We start from the raw sequence: 17,790 nt of genomic DNA on the forward strand, positions 1-17,790 counted from the left end.
GTGTGCAGCAATATTCCAGCCTAGATAGAACAAGTGACCTGAAGAGAGTCATCATGGGCTTGGCATCCCTAGTTTTGAAGGTTCTCATTATTCATACTGTCATTTTTCTAGCAGATGCGATTGATACAATGTTATGGTCCTTGAAGGTGAGATCTTCCGACATGATCACTCCCAGGTATTTGACGTTGGTTTTTCGCTCTATTTTGTGGAAGGAATTTGTTTTGTACTCTGATTTCCTCATGTTTACCATATCGGAGTAAATGAAATTTCTCATCATTGAACTTCATATTGTTTTCTGCAGCCCGCTGCAGCCCAGACTATAGAGCAAAACTCTTCTCCAGGCTAAAGAACTGACCACCTCAAAAGTACATCTTCTTGATGTTGTGATTACATCATCTTTACATCTTTACTGCTTCTGCTAACTCTTCTGTACACGACTGAAGAAGCCTACTGTTTAAGTGAAACATTTCGGAATAGATACCAAACTGTTGCACATGTGTCTTACTTATCAACCTGTTGGTATTGTATACCATTTTCATATTCACCCAATGACTAAATACATACATACTTCCTGACATCTCTGTGACTTATCTGATCTGTATCTTTAACTTTCAGCTGTGTCCCCGAGTACCTGTTTCCCGCCTCTCAGACAGCCTGTCCCTGTCTGCCCTATCAATTCTTCTGAATACATATTTGGTATATTCGTCCCCTCAAGGAAGGTTCCTTGACGCTGGTGAGGGGCTCTTGATCTAGGGAATTGGATCTGTGCTCCAGTTCCCTGAATTAAGCCTGAATACCTTACATTCCCCCCCCCCCCTGAAGAGTGCTGTATAATCCTATGGGTTTAGCGCTTCCTCATGATTATAATAGTAATAATATTTGGTATCCCCAAAGAGAATATTCCTCATCGAATGGCTTAAAATTTTCCTTACTTGTGGTGTCTTAAAAATATGCCAACAGCAGAGAGAAACTCACAAGTAAAGGTGCCGATTTGACAGTTTTGTGTGTAAAAAAAATAGTGTGAATTTTTATTCCTGTTAAATCATGTTTAGTAAATGCTGGTTTACTTCTGAACAGCTTCAGTATTTAATGGCTGATGCATCTTAGGGCCAAAGTAGTACATATTAAGTTTTGCTCATGCTACCATTGGGTGGCATAAGTTATAATTTGCCATTTTTATTGAATAAAGAGTGATGGTATTCATTTTCATTCAATAACTAATGAATGCTGCTTCTGACTGGCTTCAAGATATTATTAACAATATTCTATAATATAAATGATCCCTAAGATTAGTCCAAATAGGTGCGTATTGGAAATGTTACTGAAATAGTTAAAAGAAGCCTGGAGGACCAAGCCTCCACTATGTATCTTGCATTGAATGACCCACATGGTTTAGCGCCTAACATAATTTAAATAAAAATAAATACTCTAGCATGCCTTTTCAAATTTCCTTGTGAAACTTACAATGTGTGGTTTACATGTTATAAGATTTTAATTATAAAGATTGCCATTATCGTGCCTAGGCACTCTGGGAAGGCTAATATTAATTTTTACGCTATATTGATATAGGTCATATTTGAGCAGTACATTTGAACATATTATTAGATATGTAATTAGATACATTCCCAGTTAGGTACATACATAATTAGGTTTACAGTAGTTAGGTAGTACAAATCATATAATAATACAAATGGTAGATTTAGTAATGGGATTCGATTTGTTTTGGCATAATACATTGTTTCTATTAAAGCCATACTGGAAGAGTATCTTAGACAAACTTAGGAATAACTTAAGATTTAATAGGCAATAGCTATACAGTGGACCCCCGGTTAACGATATTTTTTCACTCCAGAAGTATGTTCAGGTGCCAGTACTGACCGAATTTGTTCCCATAAGGAATATTGTGAAGTAGATTAGTCTATTTCAGACCCCGAAACATACACGTACAAATGCACTTACTTAAATACACTTACATAATTGGTCACATTTGGAGGTAATCGTTATGCGGGGGTCCACTGTACTATTAGGAATTTTATGTTTACAGTCTGTATTGTTTTGGATTTGTTCATGATACAAGAAAGAGAACTGGGTGATTTTCATTTGGTTAGCTGATGATGGGGTGTGTTAGGGAGACGAGATTTTTTTAATGGTAGTTTTGAAAATGGTGGCTAAGTCTGCGGTTCTAGAGTTTTCAGGCAGGGAGTCCTAGATTTTTGGCCCTTTTACGCACATCAAATTTTTGTAGAGGTTTTTGTGTCTGGTGTTGTGTATGCTGGGAGGCAGTTGAGCAGTCTCGGGCCCCTGACACTTATTGTATGGTCTCTTAACATGCTAGTGACACCCCTGCTTTTCATTGGGGGGATGTTGCATCGTCTGCCAAGTCTTTTGCTTTCATAGTGAGTGATTTTCGTGTGCAAGTTCGGTACTAGTCCCTCTAGGATTTTCCAGGTGTATATAATCATGTATCTCTCCCGCCTGTGTACCTGTATTCCCTGGAACGCAGGCGGGAGAGATACATGATTATATACACCTGGAAAATCCTAGAGGGACTAGTACCGAACTTGCACACGAAAATCACTCACTATGAAAGCAAAAGACTTGGCAGACGATGCAACATCCTCCCAATGAAAAGCAGGGGTGTCACTAGCACGTTAAGAGACCATACACTAAGTGTCAGGGGCCCAAGACTGTTCAACTGCCTCCCAGCATACATAAGGGGGATTACCAACAGACCCCTGGCAGTCTTCAAGCTGGCACTGGACAAGCACCTAAAGTCGGTTCCTGATCAGCCGGGCTGTGGCTCGTACGTTGGTTTGCGTGCAGCCAGCAGTAACAGCCTGGTTGATCAGGCTCTGATCTACCAGGAGGCCTGGTCACAGACCGGGCCATGGGGGCATTGACCCCCGGAACTCTCTCCAGGTAAACTCCAGGTATGGGCCCTGTTGCAACTGTCAAGAAATTGTTTTAGTTCAGGGTTAAAATTAGAGTTTATGGTTCTGATCAACTTCAAACTTTTACCATTAATGGGTTTTATTATAACACAGCCTGTTACTCACCTTGAGCAGTGTAAATTTTAATTTGCCAGTTTTATTAAGCAAATTGTTTCCCATGTTAAGATGCACCCTCAATGATGGTGCATCTTAACAGGAAGTATTTTTTATTACTTCTGATCTGTGTAGATACCAATTTGCCTTTTTTTTTTTTTTTTGCAAATTTTATCAAATTGTATTTTTAAAAAATCTAAATACTTTTTTCTCCCAGGATTGTAGAAAATTAAAAAAAAAAAATGCAAATACAAAAAATAAACTAAAGAAAATGATAATACTACATTGCACGCATATTTATGACAATTTAAAGTTTAAGACGAGACTTTCCTATTTTCAGGAACATTTTTGTTTATCACAAATTTTTGTTTATTACTCGAGAACACCTTATTTGATTGGCTTTAAAATTTCAAAACTTGTGTGATGTATGGCAAGATTTATGGGACTATTTGCATGTCTGGGTTCCCTGGGCATAATGCTATACAGTGGACCCCCGCATAACGATTACCTCCAAATGCGACCAATTATGTAAGTGTATTTATGTAAGTGCGTTTGTACGTGTATGTTTGGGGGTCTGAAATGGACTAATCTACTTCACAATATTTCTTACTGGAACAAATTCGGTCAGTACTGGCACCTGAACATACTTCTGGAGTGAAAAAATATCGTTAACCGGGGATCCACTGTATAGGTCACTTCTATATTTTTGTTTCCATGTGATTAGTGGAGAAAGGCTTCTCTGATTGACCATTTTGCCACTTTCAACATTGAAATAGCACATACTGTATATTATTATTTTACCTTATTACATTATTTTACCCTTGATCCAAGGAACTGGACTTATCTTCCCCTTGCTTTAATCAAATTTGAATGGCACCAGTTTAATGGCACCTGTGAATGGCACCAATTTTTAATGGCTGATGCATTGTATTATTATTATTATAATCAAAAAAGAAGCACTAAGCCACAAGGACTATACAGCATGATACATTGTAAAATAAGATTTCATTTGGATTTTTAACCCTGAAGGGTTAGCCACCCAGGATAACCCAAGAAAGGTAGTGCATCATCGAGGACTGTCTGTTTTATTTCCAATGGGGTCCTCAAGCAAGTAGGTACCTACTTGCTGCTAGGTGTAAGGAAATGCGTTGAAAATGTTTCTACCCCTCCGGGAATTGAACCTGGGCCCTCCGTGTGTGAAGCGAGAGCTTTGCCAGCCAAGCCACGGGGCCACTTCATAGGTAAACCTATGAAGTGGCCCCGTGGCTTGGCTGTGTAGGTACAACTGCTGATTCTGTGTAATAACCAGAAAATGCATCTTCTGGTCAACTTTAAATGTTTAGTGCTGATATGTTTTCCTCCAAGGAAACAATCTCTTGATGTTAGATTGTGTGGGTTATCATGAGCCAAGTTTATTAAGCTGGTTTCTGTGAAATAATTGAAGACTGTCTCTTCTGATAAGAAATAAGTCACAGTGTTTGACTCTATTTGGTTATCTTATGTTAAATTAGGTTAATGTTATTTGTGTCTATAACATGTATGTGGCCTCAAGATCATACTTAAACATTTTTGTGTTATGTACACTAGGCTTACAAAAAACTTACATGATTACTTACTTTCTTTCTCAAAAATTGGTCAGTCTTGCTTAGATAAAGGCTAGATTGATTTTAGCCTGCATAGGTCCCAGTTTGCTTTTTTTTTATAAGAAATTCGAAAAATTGAAACACTGCTTTCCATGTGATAATTTATGTGCCGCATCTGATTAACTTTAAGCCTTCCGTGTTCATGTTATAATGCAACTTCTGAGTGGCTTCAAACTTCACATGCTTGTTTACTTTAGGATACTGGTCTCTCTGGTCTCTTTGAGCAGCTTGAATTAAATTTGGCCTGTATATGTCCTAATTTACAATTTTTATTCAGGAAATTTAAATATTATTTTCCATGATGATGATTTATGAATGCCTCTTCTGAGCCCTTCAAATCTTCAACAGTGATATTTAACTGCATTATCAACATACGTATATTGAACTCTGCCTGTTGCAATCATGTGTATTGAGGCACAAGGGATTGGGATTATGGAATATGGGGAGACCTTTCTCGGATCATGTAGCAACCGAAATACATCAAGTTTTGTATGTTATTATCAGTGGCGGCTCGTCCATAGGAACTGCAGTCCCCCTAGATGCTCACTGCCAGATGAATGACTTCATCAACCTTACGCTAAAATAATTTGCAACTGACAAATATATTACAGGAAAAATCTGTTGTATGTTGTTTTCAATGTATTTATAAGCAAATTTTTAATTTTGTTGAAATGAGATAAAAAATTATTAAAAACAGAAGTTTGATGCAGTACGGTAGTAGTATAGGTATTATTGGCGTTACGAGCTGCCACTGGTTATCATATTTCCACTGGTCCTTCTGTCCTAAAGGGTTGTTAGGTTCAATTCCTCAAGTCTCTTTTTCATAGATCTGAGAGTAGTCTCATTGCATACTTTTGCACTTTCTCCAGCTTCTTAACATACTTCCTCAGATGTGAGTTCCATACTGATGCTGCATACTCCAAGATGGGCCTGACATGTTATGTAAGAACCCGGAATTCAAAATACAAAATACAGTAAAAACAAACAGAATTGACAGTAATGAAGGCTAAACAAGTTGACTGATATACTAGTTTGCATCTGGTGGTCATTACACCCAGCTAACCTAACCTCGAGGTTGGCAGACTTAATGTCACATACCCATGTCAAATATCATCATATCACCCAAATATAAACACAAATTGTTGGCATCACACTAATACCACAAAAATTACCATAAATTCTGCAGTAATTATTATTGTACAGGAGTGCTAAACCCATAGGGATTATACAGTGCCTGTGGGGTGGGGAGAGGTGGAATAAAAGGCATTCAGACTTAATTTAGGGAACTGGAGCACAGATCTAATTCCTCACATCAAGAGCCCTGCACCAGCATCCAGGAACCTCCCTTGAGGGATGCAGTAATTATATATATATAGTAAAATATTAATGGAATCAGGTGACAACTTTCGTTGTGCACAGAATACTATACGCCAAATAATTTTAACAGTAATGACTCTAATAACTTGAATACTAATTATAATTATACAGTGGACCCCCGGTTAACGAACTTTTTTCATTCCAGTAGTATGTTCAGGTGCCAGTACTGACCGAATTTTTTCCCATAAGGAATATTGTGAAGTAGATTAGTCCATTTCAGACCCCCAAACATACACGTACAAACGCACTTACATAAATACACTTACATAATTGGTCGCATTTGGAGGTGATCGTTAAGTGGGGGTCCACTGTAATAGTAATGGTAATAACAAAAGGATAATGATCAAGTACTGTACTAAGTTATGTCCTCAGGTAAGTGATGACATATGAGACAACTCAAAATGTTAAGTAAACTGACTGATGACTGAGGCAGGACCCAGGAGTTAAGAGCTCATACTTTGTAAACACAGTCCCATGAGAATATTGGCAATAATAATGAAAAATTTTGAAATCAGTGGAATTTTTTATTGATTTATTAAATTCAGAGTTCTGTAGTAAATGGCAAAAGTTAAGAGCAAGTGAAGCTGCCTGCTTGATGAACATGTCTTAATCTTAAATAATGCATCTTTATGCACTATTTAGAGCTTGTAGAGGAGGTCTAGAGCCTGCTGGGTAGACCATAATGCTTGTGAATGAGGTCACAGGCTATGTCAGCAACTTCTTTACTGCAGCCCCAAAACAGTGTTACCCCAGAACCTCCATGACCATAGTTGTGCACCACCTGCAGAACAATAATAATTATTATTATTATTATTATTAATACAGTACTATATTATATTTAGGGGAAGCACTAAACCCATAGGGGTTTTGTGAAAATTTGCTATCATAATGCCATTCTGACAAAAAACTTTTCAAGGTTGCTAGGAACACATCATCGGTGCCAGGGAAAATTGACAGGAGAGGGTTGTTGGGCAATTCGTTGAGAAGGCAAAGAGTGTTATAGGTTATGCCATCTTTCCCTTTTTTCAATGCAGTTTGAAATTCAAAGGGTTATGTTATAGGTATCATATGTGTCTACTGACTCACAAGCAGTAATAATTTTGAGCTTGCTGATACTACTGCTTGTTTTTGCCATTGAAGGTGAACATTCCAGTGTAAACCTTACAGACTTTAGACTTTTGATACTGGTCAAGTAGCATGTCTGCATACATCATGGGCAAGTGATGTTCAAGTAAAGACATATTTGGTTTTGAGATTTTCTTGATTTCTGACCTTTGGGCAGTAGAAGTGGTAAGGTTGCAAAAACTGTTCCCAATACTGACCATATATTTACTTTCTCAATTCCCTGAATTCATGGCTTGCTTTGAGAAACTAAGAGTGAATTAACTGTTTTGCAATATCTATATTTCTCATGCGGAGTTCAAAGCCATGAGTCAGTGGCCCACTCTTGCTGCTGCTCCTTTTTAGTTGAAGTGGAGCTAACTCATTTTACATAGGTGTTATGATAGTTCATTATTTCAGTAACAGTCCTCATATAGTGCATTCACTGTAGTAAATGCTTCATGCTAGGTGTGACATGCCTGGTATACCTTTGATATACCTTTGGAGTTTCGAGAGTTTATCTACTCTGAGCCCAGCCATGGGCCAGGCTCGTTAAGAGTGATGGCATTTCTAACAAAGGGCAGTGGCTTACATCACTTATTGTGTACAGTAGGGTCCCACTTATTCGGCAGGTTAGGTTCCAGGCTACTGCCGGAAAGCAGAACTCCATTTTTTTCCATTTATAAATGCATATAAATGCCAGATAACAAGTTTAACATATTAAGTTAGCAATAGAACTAGGCATTAAAAATTAAAATGCACACACAGTACACTCATTTTTTACCTCAAAATATTTGTAGTCTTAATGTAGGGCAAAAGGTGAGCAGTATTTACTCTTAAGAAGTCAGGTGTGGTAGCCCTCCTGGCCACCCCACCCCACCCACACATATTATACTACGATGCTTAAAGCTCCCTAGAGCAATAAAATGCATATACAGTACACACATTACTTTTTTTTTTTTTTTTTTTTTTTTCAACAAGTCGGCCGTCTCCCACCGAGGCAGGGTGACCCAAAAAAAAAAAGAAAGAAAATCCCCAAAAAGAAAATACTTTCATCATCATTCAACACTTTCACCACACTCACACATTATCACTGCTTTTGCAGAGGTGCTCAGAATACAACAGTTTAGAAGCATATATGTATAGAGATACACAACATATCCCTCCAAACTGCCAATATCCCAAACCCCTCCTTTAAAGTGCAGGCATTGTACTTCCCATTTCCAGGACTCAAGTCCGACTATATGAAAATAACCGGTTTCCCTGAATCCCTTCACTAAATATTACCCTGCTCACACTCCAACAGATCGTCAGGTCCCAAGTATCATTCGTCTCCATTCACTCCTATCTAACACGCTCATGCACGCTTGCTGGAAGTCCAAGCCCCTCACCCACAAAACCTCCTTTACCCCCTCTTTCCAACCCTTTCGAGGACGACCCCTACCCCTCTTTCCTTCCCCTATAGATTTATATGCTTTCCATGTCATTCTACTTTGATCCATTCTCTCTAAATGACCAAACCACCTCAACAACCCCTCTTCTGCCCTCTGACTAATGCTTTTATTAACTCCACACCTTCTCCTAATTTCCACACTCCGAATTTTCTGCATAATATTTACACCACACATTGCCCTTAGACAGGACATCTCCACTGCCTCCAACCGTCTCCTCGCTGCTGCATTTACCACCCAAGCTTCACATCCATATAAGAGTGTTGGTACTACTATACTTTCATACATTCCCTTCTTTGCCTCCATAGATAATGTTTTTTGACTCCACATATACCTCAACGCACCACTCACCTTTTTTCCCTCATCAATTCTATGATTAACCTCATCCTTCATAAATCCATCCGCCGACACGTCAACTCCCAAGTATCTGAAAACATTCACTTCTTCCATACTCCTCCTCCCCAATTTGATATCCAATTTTTCTTTATCTAAATCATTTGATACCCTCATCACCTTACTCTTTTCTATGTTCACTTTCAACTTTCTACCTTTACACACATTCTCAAACTCATCCACTAACCTTTGTAATTTTTCTTTAGAATCTCCCATAAGCACAGTATCATCAGCAAAAAGTAACTGTGTCAATTCCCATTTTGAATTTGATTCCCCATAATTTAATCCCACCCCTCTCCCGAACACCCTAGCATTTACTTCTTTTACAACCCCATCTATAAATATATTAAACAACCATGGTGACATTACACATCCCTGTCTAAGACCTACTTTTACCGGGAAGTATTCTCCCTCTCTTCTACACACCCTAACCTGAGCCTCACTATCCTCATAAAAGCTCTTTACAGCATTTAGTAACTTACCACCTATTCCATATACTTGCAACATCTGCCACATTGCTCCTCTATCCACTCTACCATATGCCTTTTCTAAATCCATAAATGCAATAAAAACTTCCCTACCTTTATCTAAATACTGTTCACATATATGTTTCAATGTAAACACTTGATCTACACATCCCCTACCCACTCTGAAGCCTCCTTGCTCGTCCGCAATTCTACATTCTGTCTTACCTCTAATTCTTTCAATTATAACCCTACCGTATACTTTTCCTGGTATACTCAGTAAACTTATTCCTCTATAATTTTTACAATCTCTTTTGTCCCCTTTCCCTTTATATAAAGGGACTATACATGCTCTCTGCCAATCCCTAGGTACCTTCCCCTCTTTCATACATTTATTAAACAAAAGTACCAACCACTCCAACACTATATCCCCCCCTGCTTTTAACATTTCTGTCATGATCCCATCAGTTCCAGCTGCTTTACCCCCTTTCATTCTACGTAATGCCTCACGTACCTCCACCACACTTACATTCTGCTCTTCTTCACTCCTAAAAGATGGTATACCTCCCTGGCCAGTGCACGAAATTACTGCCTCCCTTTCTTCCTTAACATTTAAAAGTTCCTCAAAATATTCTCGCCATCTACCTAATACCTCCCTCTCCCCATCTACTAACTCCCCTACTCTGTTTTTAACTGACAAATCCATACTTTCCCTAGGCTTCCTTAACTTGTTTAACTCACTCCAAAATTTTTTCTTATTTTCATAAAAATTTCTTGACAGTGCCTCTCCCACTCTTTCATCTGCTCTCCTTTTGCACTCTCTCACCACTCTCTTCACCTTTCTTTTACTCTCCATATACTCTGCTCTTCTTATAACACTTCTGCTTTGTAAAAACCTCTCGTAAGCTACCTTTTTCTCTTTTATCACACCCTTTACTTCATCATTCCACCAATCACTCCTCTTTCCTCCTGCCCCCACCCTCCTATAACCACAAACTTCTGCCCCACATTCTAATACTGCATTTTTAAAACTATTCCAACCCTCTTCAACCCCCCCACTACTCATCTTTGCACTAGCCCACCTTTCTGCCAATAGTCGCTTATATCTCGCCCGAACTTCCTCCTCCCTTAGTTTATACACTTTCACCTCCCTCTTACTTGTTGTTGCCACCTTCCTCTTTTCCCATCTACCTCTTACTCTAACTGTAGCTACAACTAAATAATGATCCGATATATCAGTTGCCCCTCTATAAACATGTACATCCTGGAGCCTACCCATCAACCTTTTATCCACCAATACATAATCTAACAAACTACTTTCATTACGTGCTACATCATACCTTGTATATTTATTTATCCTCTTTTTCATAAAATATGTATTACTTATTACCAAATTTCTTTCTACACATAGCTCAATTAAAGGCTCCCTATTTACATTTACCCCTGGCACCCCAAAATTACCTACTACTCCCTCCATAACATTTTTACCCACTTTAGCATTGAAATCCCCAACCACCATTACTCTCACACTTGATTCAAAACTCCCCACGCATTCACTCAACATTTCCCAGAATCTCTCTCTCTCCTCTACACTTCTCTCTTCTCCAGGTGCATACACGCTTACTATAACCCACTTTTCACATCCAATCTTTATTTTACTCCACATAATCCTTGAATTTATACATTTGTAGTCCCTCTTTTCCTGCCATAGCTTATCCTTCAACATTATTGCTACTCCTTCTTTAGCTCTAACTCTGTTTGAAACCCCTGACCTAATCCCATTTATTCCTCTCCATTGAAACTCTCCCACCCCCTTCAGCTTTGTTTCACTTAAAGCCAGGACATCCAGTTTCTTCTCATTCATAACATCCACAATCATCTCTTTCTTATCATTTGCACAACATCCACGCACATTCAGACTTCCCACTTTGACAATTTTCTTCTTCTTATTCTTTTTAGTAATCTTTACAGGAAAAGGGGTTACTAGCCCATTGTTCCCGGCATTTTAGTTGACTTTTACAACACGCATGGCTTACGGAGGAAAGATTCTTATTCCACTTCCCCATGGATATAAAAGGAAAAGTAATAAGACCAAGAACTATTAAGATAAAATCAAAGAAAACTCAGATGAGTGTGTATAAATAAACGTGTACATGTATGTGTAGTGTGACCTAAGTGTAAGTAGAAGTAGCAAGACGTACCTGTAATCTTGCATATTTATGAGACAGACAAAAGACACCAGCAATCCTACCATCATGTAAAACAATTACAGGCTTTCGTTTTACACTCACTTGGCAGGACGGTAGTACCTCCCTGGGTGGTTGCTGTCTACCAACCTACTACCTACATTACTTACCTTATAATATTTGTAGTCTTAAAATGGTCGTAATGTAGGGTGAGAGGTGAAAAGTATTTATTTGTAGAAAGACATGTGGGAGGTATGACATCCTGCCTGGCCACTTACACCTACGCTCCCTTGAGCGATAAAATGCACATGTGGTACACTCATTAATTACCTTAAAATATTTGTAGTCTTAATGTATAGTGAGAGGTGAGTTTTATTTGTCTGAAGTAAAGTTGGGAAGTATAAGTAGCCAGGAAGGTCAGCCCTCCCAACCCCACCCACACATAATGTAAACAAACCAGATGAACGCGTCAGGTTTTCGTCACAAGTCCTACAAGTTGCCTGGCTACCACAGGTTGCCTGTCTACCACAAGTTGCCTGGCTGCCACAAGTTGCCTGGCTACCACAAGTTGCCTGCCTACCACAAGTTGCCTGCCTACCACAAGTTGCCTGGCTACCACATCTCATATTTATGTTAATTTATTCTACTGTGGGCTGTATTTAGATGGATTAGGCAAAATGTCTATTTTTTTTTTTCAACAAGTCAGCCGTCTCCCACCGAGGCAGGGTGACCCAAAAAAGAAAGAAAATCCCCAAAAACAAAATGCTGTCATCATCATTCAACACTTTCACCACACTCACACATTATCACTGTTTTTGTAGAGGTGCTCAGAATACAACAGTTTAGAAGCATATACGTATAAAGATACACAACATATCCCTCCAAACTGCCAATATCCCAAACCCCTCCTTTAAAGTGCAGGCATTGTACTTCCCATTTCCAGGACTCAAGTCTATATTAACATTTTATACAATATTTAATGCTCCTTTGTGATTATTATTGTTATTATCATTATTAAGATGGCATCTTCAAGACCAATAAGACACTCTTAGTGATTTTAATGTGTACCTGCATGCCAGCCCAGTGTGTAAGTTTACTGAGGTACAGGTACACATACATATCAGTTTTAATAATGTAGGTACGTAGTCCGCCTGGGCTACATACCTACACCTACCTACATAGCTACACGATATTTAATGTGGCTCAGAGCCATATTATTACCATCGACATACCATGTTCACTGAGTTTACTCATTTATAACAACTACCTTTAGATGCCATCATAAACAAAGGGAGAAGTAATGAATAATTCAAGCCGAGAACTGTAAACAAAAGCATTATGTATTAAGGAGAGTGACGTGATGTTTTCCCTCCGCCCGGCTACCACACCTCCATAGTATATAAACAAAATGTTTATATACTATGTAACGTGTTTCTTACATAATTTTGAAGAAAATATCATAGATGGATTAATGAAAATGTCTATATTGACGTAAAATTAGACATTTAATGTGCCCGAGAGTGATTATTATTACATAATAGAGAGATGTGCTCAAGGAGAATGTAAACAAACCGGGTGGCCCGCACCGTATCTGAAAGACCACTTGCCGTATAGAAAGTTTTGGTCATAATTTGAGATTGCCGTATTAGCAGAATGCCAAAAAGCAGGAACCTACTGTATGTACTGAGGAGGGTAAAGTTGTCGCTGACCAGTTCATGCACAATAAATCCACAAACAGCAGTGTCAATGAGTCCGTGTCCCATGACATAGTCAAGTCTACCTCCTTTAGGGTGGGAAATATCTAATGAACACCCTTCCATCCATTTGTGTTAATTTTGTTGTCTTGTAAATCTATATGCTTTGCATTAAAATTCCTTTTATGGTAATCTCTGAGCTACTCTTGGAAGGGTGTTCTTTTTCACTTTGTCACATCTCATACACATTACATAGGTTGAAGGTACCAGATGCTGTGGCAAATTGAAAGGTCTGATGGTAGATGTCATCACTTTTGTAGTCTTTGATGTGTTTTCATGCCAGCCCACTTTTGACATAGGTCAAGACTGGGGAAGGTAACATATCCTGACAATTTTAGAAGGATTTTGTTCTTAGTGCTAGGAGTGTATGGTTCTTGTAAATACAAGATACTTACCTTGTTAGGCTTGCACAGAATAGGTCATACAATCTTTTCCTCCCACTTCTGATATTCCACAAGATGAGCTTGAAGGTTCTTGTGATGCTAGTCATTTTGGCAGGTGCTCTAATACTGTATATTCTTTGAAGGTGATGATTCAGTATATTTACAAATGGAAGGATTTAAATATGCCTTTAGAGTCATTTGCAGGGCATTCTTTTCGGATTGCATTAATTTTGCTGACAGTCAGCTGTTTGGCGTCTTGATTATTTCTCTTTGCCTCAGTCAGTTTGTTTAGTGAGATACATATTGATGCTCTGAAGTGGAGCAGCGGGGTGGAAGGAAGTTGTCCCAAGTACAGCTGGGAGGAGTGGGAAGGGAGAAGGTTCTGAATGACAGAAGTGTGAGCATCCAGCAGGTTAGTGTGAGCTGTTGGAATGTGAGCAGGGTATCATTCATGAGGGGAAACAAGAAAACTGATTAGCTAGGTTTAGTTTTCAATGTGGGAAGTACAGTGCTTGTATTTTGAAGAGGGTTGGGAATGTTGTAGCTCAGAGGGTCATTTAAATTGTGGTAAGATAGTTATTGAATTAATGATGGTGAACATGCTTTTTATTTGAGTCATTCTACTGTGGTGTTTGACAGCCAGCATGTCAAAAAAATATTGGACCGGTGCAGCCAAAGACTTACTGGAACTATCCGTGAGTCCACTTGTAGCTCATCTGCCTCAAGACGAACACCACTTTCCCTGCAAGGTCGCAGCCCTACCCACTCTTTTATCACCTCAGCTTTCTTGTGGTCACAACATTAACAAAGACAAAATAGTATGTTAGGTTAAAGACATACCAATTTCATGTGGGGCATTAAGGCCATAATTTACTTGTACATTACCATCAAGAATATCTTAATCCTTAAGACGAGAATAAAGACATTTCTGTGTACATACAGTGAGGTATAGTTTATATCTCTTATTTTTTTTTTTCAATAAACTGGCAGTATCCCACCGAGGCAGGGTGACCAAAACAGAAAAACGAAAGTTTCTCTTTAAATTTAGTAAATATCTTTTAATATACAGTGTATATCCAATAATATATTTTGGGCCACCAATCACTACAGAAAAGTTGGGTGAAATGATACAACCTATTGATCTTCATAAAGAAATCCAACATATTAAATGCATTTTTGTTTACTTGCTATTAACAGTCAATTTAAAAAAAAAAATTATTAGTAAGAGAAATTAGAGTTTAATAGTATGCATGTGTGTTGCAACAGCTATCAGCTGCTATGTGTACATGAATTTTAGCTGGTTGTATGAGGAAGACTGCTGCATGTTACCCATGTCAAAGGCAATGGAATTCTTTGGCTCTTGAATGCATTAATGTAGTAAAGCTAAATGAGCTGGTCAAGAGATGATGGGGGCAGACAGGCAGATATACATATAAAGCTGGTAAACTGGGTATTGGTAGAATGTAAGTACCATCAAGTAAGCTGAAAGTAACTAAGCCAGTATTACAAGACTGAAAAGTGAGATAAAATGTGATGGGGTTTGAGTGAACCATTTCTATGTTGAAACAGTGCTGTGAATGACATGCTGCACCTTAATGCTTGTGATAGGTTAATGCAGTGAAGTGTAAAGTAACCATTCACCCTGAGAAATGTGTGATTGTAATCAATGAACTGTGAAATGCATTACTTTGTAAATAAATTATGAATGTGAAATTGCAATTCATGAACCATACCTACCAGCTCTCTAAGTACGTATAACATCAAGATTGTTAATGCTGCTCTGCCTGTTATAATCTTTCTTGCTGTGTGAATTACGTCATGCATGGTCTAAACATTTGATAAGTACGTACATATTAACAGATTGTGACTAACCAAAACCTTTTGGGAATTATCAACACTGCTGAGTTAAGCCAAAAATATTTACTACACCTTACTGTACAGTATACAATATTTAGTTAAATCATCCATGCACATTTATGCTATTTTTATATAGAGTAACTGACAGTATGTATTTATACTTTTGGATAACACAGAGTAAATGACACTGCATTTTTAATATAAAAAGTCCATTGAGAGAGTTTTTAATTTATTAATACAATGCACCCTAAATACTTTTCATAACCACAGATTATCACTTACACTCATTTTCTTCCACATCTTAAATAAATGTTGTGCTTTTTCAACTCTTAAATTGAAACTTCTTTAACCCTTTCAGGGTCTGTGCCATAGATCTACGGCTTTACGTTCAGGGTCCAAACCGTAGATCTACCACATAAAACAAATCCTGCAGCACACACTGCATGATGAGAGAAAAAAAACTGAGACCGTAATTTTCGATTAAAACATCAATTTTGCAGTGTCTTTTTGTATGCTTTTTATAATTGTATTTGCAATTTCTTGGTCTCATTTGATAGAATGGAAGATATACTACAGAAATAGAGATGATTTTGATTGGTTTTAGTACTGGAAATGGCTTAAAACTGAGCTCAAAGTAGCAGAAATGTTAAATTTTTGCCGATGTTCAAGAGTAAACAAATGACCTCACAAGTCTAATACATGACAGCTGGTGGGTCCAATATACGTTCACAAATGTGGTGATATTCTTTATACAATTATTACAGTATTGCATAACAGTAAATTTTCTATTTTTTGGTTTGAATAAAAATTCATTATGTGAATAAAAAATCAAAATGGAATTCATTTGTAAACCCTGAAAACATAACTAATGAACAGAGGAAATGTTAGTTTAGTGCCAGGAATGCCTGCATTGTTTATTCTGGACCCTATTTTGAAACTGGAATATTTTGAACTTTGCAATAAATTGGCCAAATTACCAATTTCCGGTCCCTTTATTTTGTCGTTGAAACAGTTGACTTGGCGATTTCTTGTGCTCAATCGATAGAATAGAAGTAATACTAGTGAAATAGCTAAGAATTTGGTTGACTGGAATACTGTAATTGGCCTAAAATGGGAGTCAAAGTCGGCAAAATTGTCGATGCGTAAATATCGCCGGCACATCAAAATTCGTGAGAGCATAATTTCATCAAATTTCGTACTTTTTGTTTTATTACCTTCAGAAAAAGATTCTCTATCATTTCATAAGAAAAAATAACAAAATTGTTTTATGAAAATTCTTGGACCCTGGTGCACACTTGGAAATTTGGCCTCTGGACCCTGAGAGGGTTAAATATTAAAAATGAAATTGAAATTATGTACATTATACTCATTACATAACTGCAGTGTTATATTCAACATATGAAAGCAAAAAAGTTTCCATAGGTGATGAATAAACAAATGGTGGCATCTGCAATCCATAAACTTTGAATGTCTTAATTAAGAGTATGTTAAGCTTTTTGATCTTGCATAACTTTAATGGTAATTTTTATCACTTTTTATTTTATAACTGATAAACACTATATAATCTTTATATTTTACTAAACCAAATAAGTAATTTATAGGTTAAGGATAGGCCTATATTTGCATCCCTTGGACAAATGTCTGAAAAACTGTGTACAATATAGTACATATAAAACATTGTACATATATGCATATTTCAGTACTTGTGTGGCAGGCACCAAATATATTACAATTTATTTGATATCCATCACACACCCACTGGCATGCCCTTTCGACCAGTGAACTGGCAATTCAGGATATAGCAGTTCTAGAGCCTCACTGCTCTATTAATTGTCCAGGTCAACCAACCAACAGTATCAGAGCTGCTACCCCCCCTCCCACCCCTTAACCGAGGTGACGTTGTGCTTGACCACTCAGCTGTAGGGTCAGATGCTGACTCATACTCTCTTGTCTATTCTAAGGTGTAAACTTCCTGTTATGAATGGCTCTTTGCTCTCTGGCTTACTGTTGCTATACTGCTATTTTTTTTTTTTTTTAACAAGTCGGCTGTCTCCCACTGAGGCAGGGTGACCCAAAAAAGAAAGAAAATCCCCAAAAAGAAAATGCTTTCATCATCATTCAACACTTTCACCACACT

General features: G+C 37.8%; 1 protein-coding gene across 4 annotated transcripts in view; it reads right to left on the reverse strand.

Annotated features, from left to right (window-relative positions):
- Nucleotides 1-6,567: 6,567 nt before the first annotated feature.
- Daao2 (D-amino acid oxidase 2) overlaps nt 6,568-17,790 on the reverse strand; it is a 64,126-nt gene continuing 52,903 nt past the window's right edge. For 2 of the 4 annotated variants that reach the window (XM_070086746.1, XM_070086744.1), the window contains 2 exons: nt 14,481-14,582; nt 6,568-6,845 (listed from right to left, as the gene is read on the reverse strand). In XM_070086746.1, coding sequence (XP_069942847.1) covers nt 6,723-6,845; nt 14,481-14,582 — 225 coding nt within the window. In that variant the 3' untranslated portion in view covers nt 6,568-6,722. Of the gene's footprint in view, nt 6,846-7,949; nt 11,822-14,480; nt 14,583-17,790 lie in introns of those variants that run through there. The other 2 variants (XR_011392199.1, XM_070086745.1) reach the window with 2 other exon arrangements.

The sequence above is a fragment of the Cherax quadricarinatus genome, chromosome 19, assembly GCF_038502225.1.
Source record: "Cherax quadricarinatus isolate ZL_2023a chromosome 19, ASM3850222v1, whole genome shotgun sequence".
In the NCBI taxonomy this organism is placed as follows: domain Eukaryota; kingdom Metazoa; phylum Arthropoda; class Malacostraca; order Decapoda; family Parastacidae; genus Cherax; species Cherax quadricarinatus.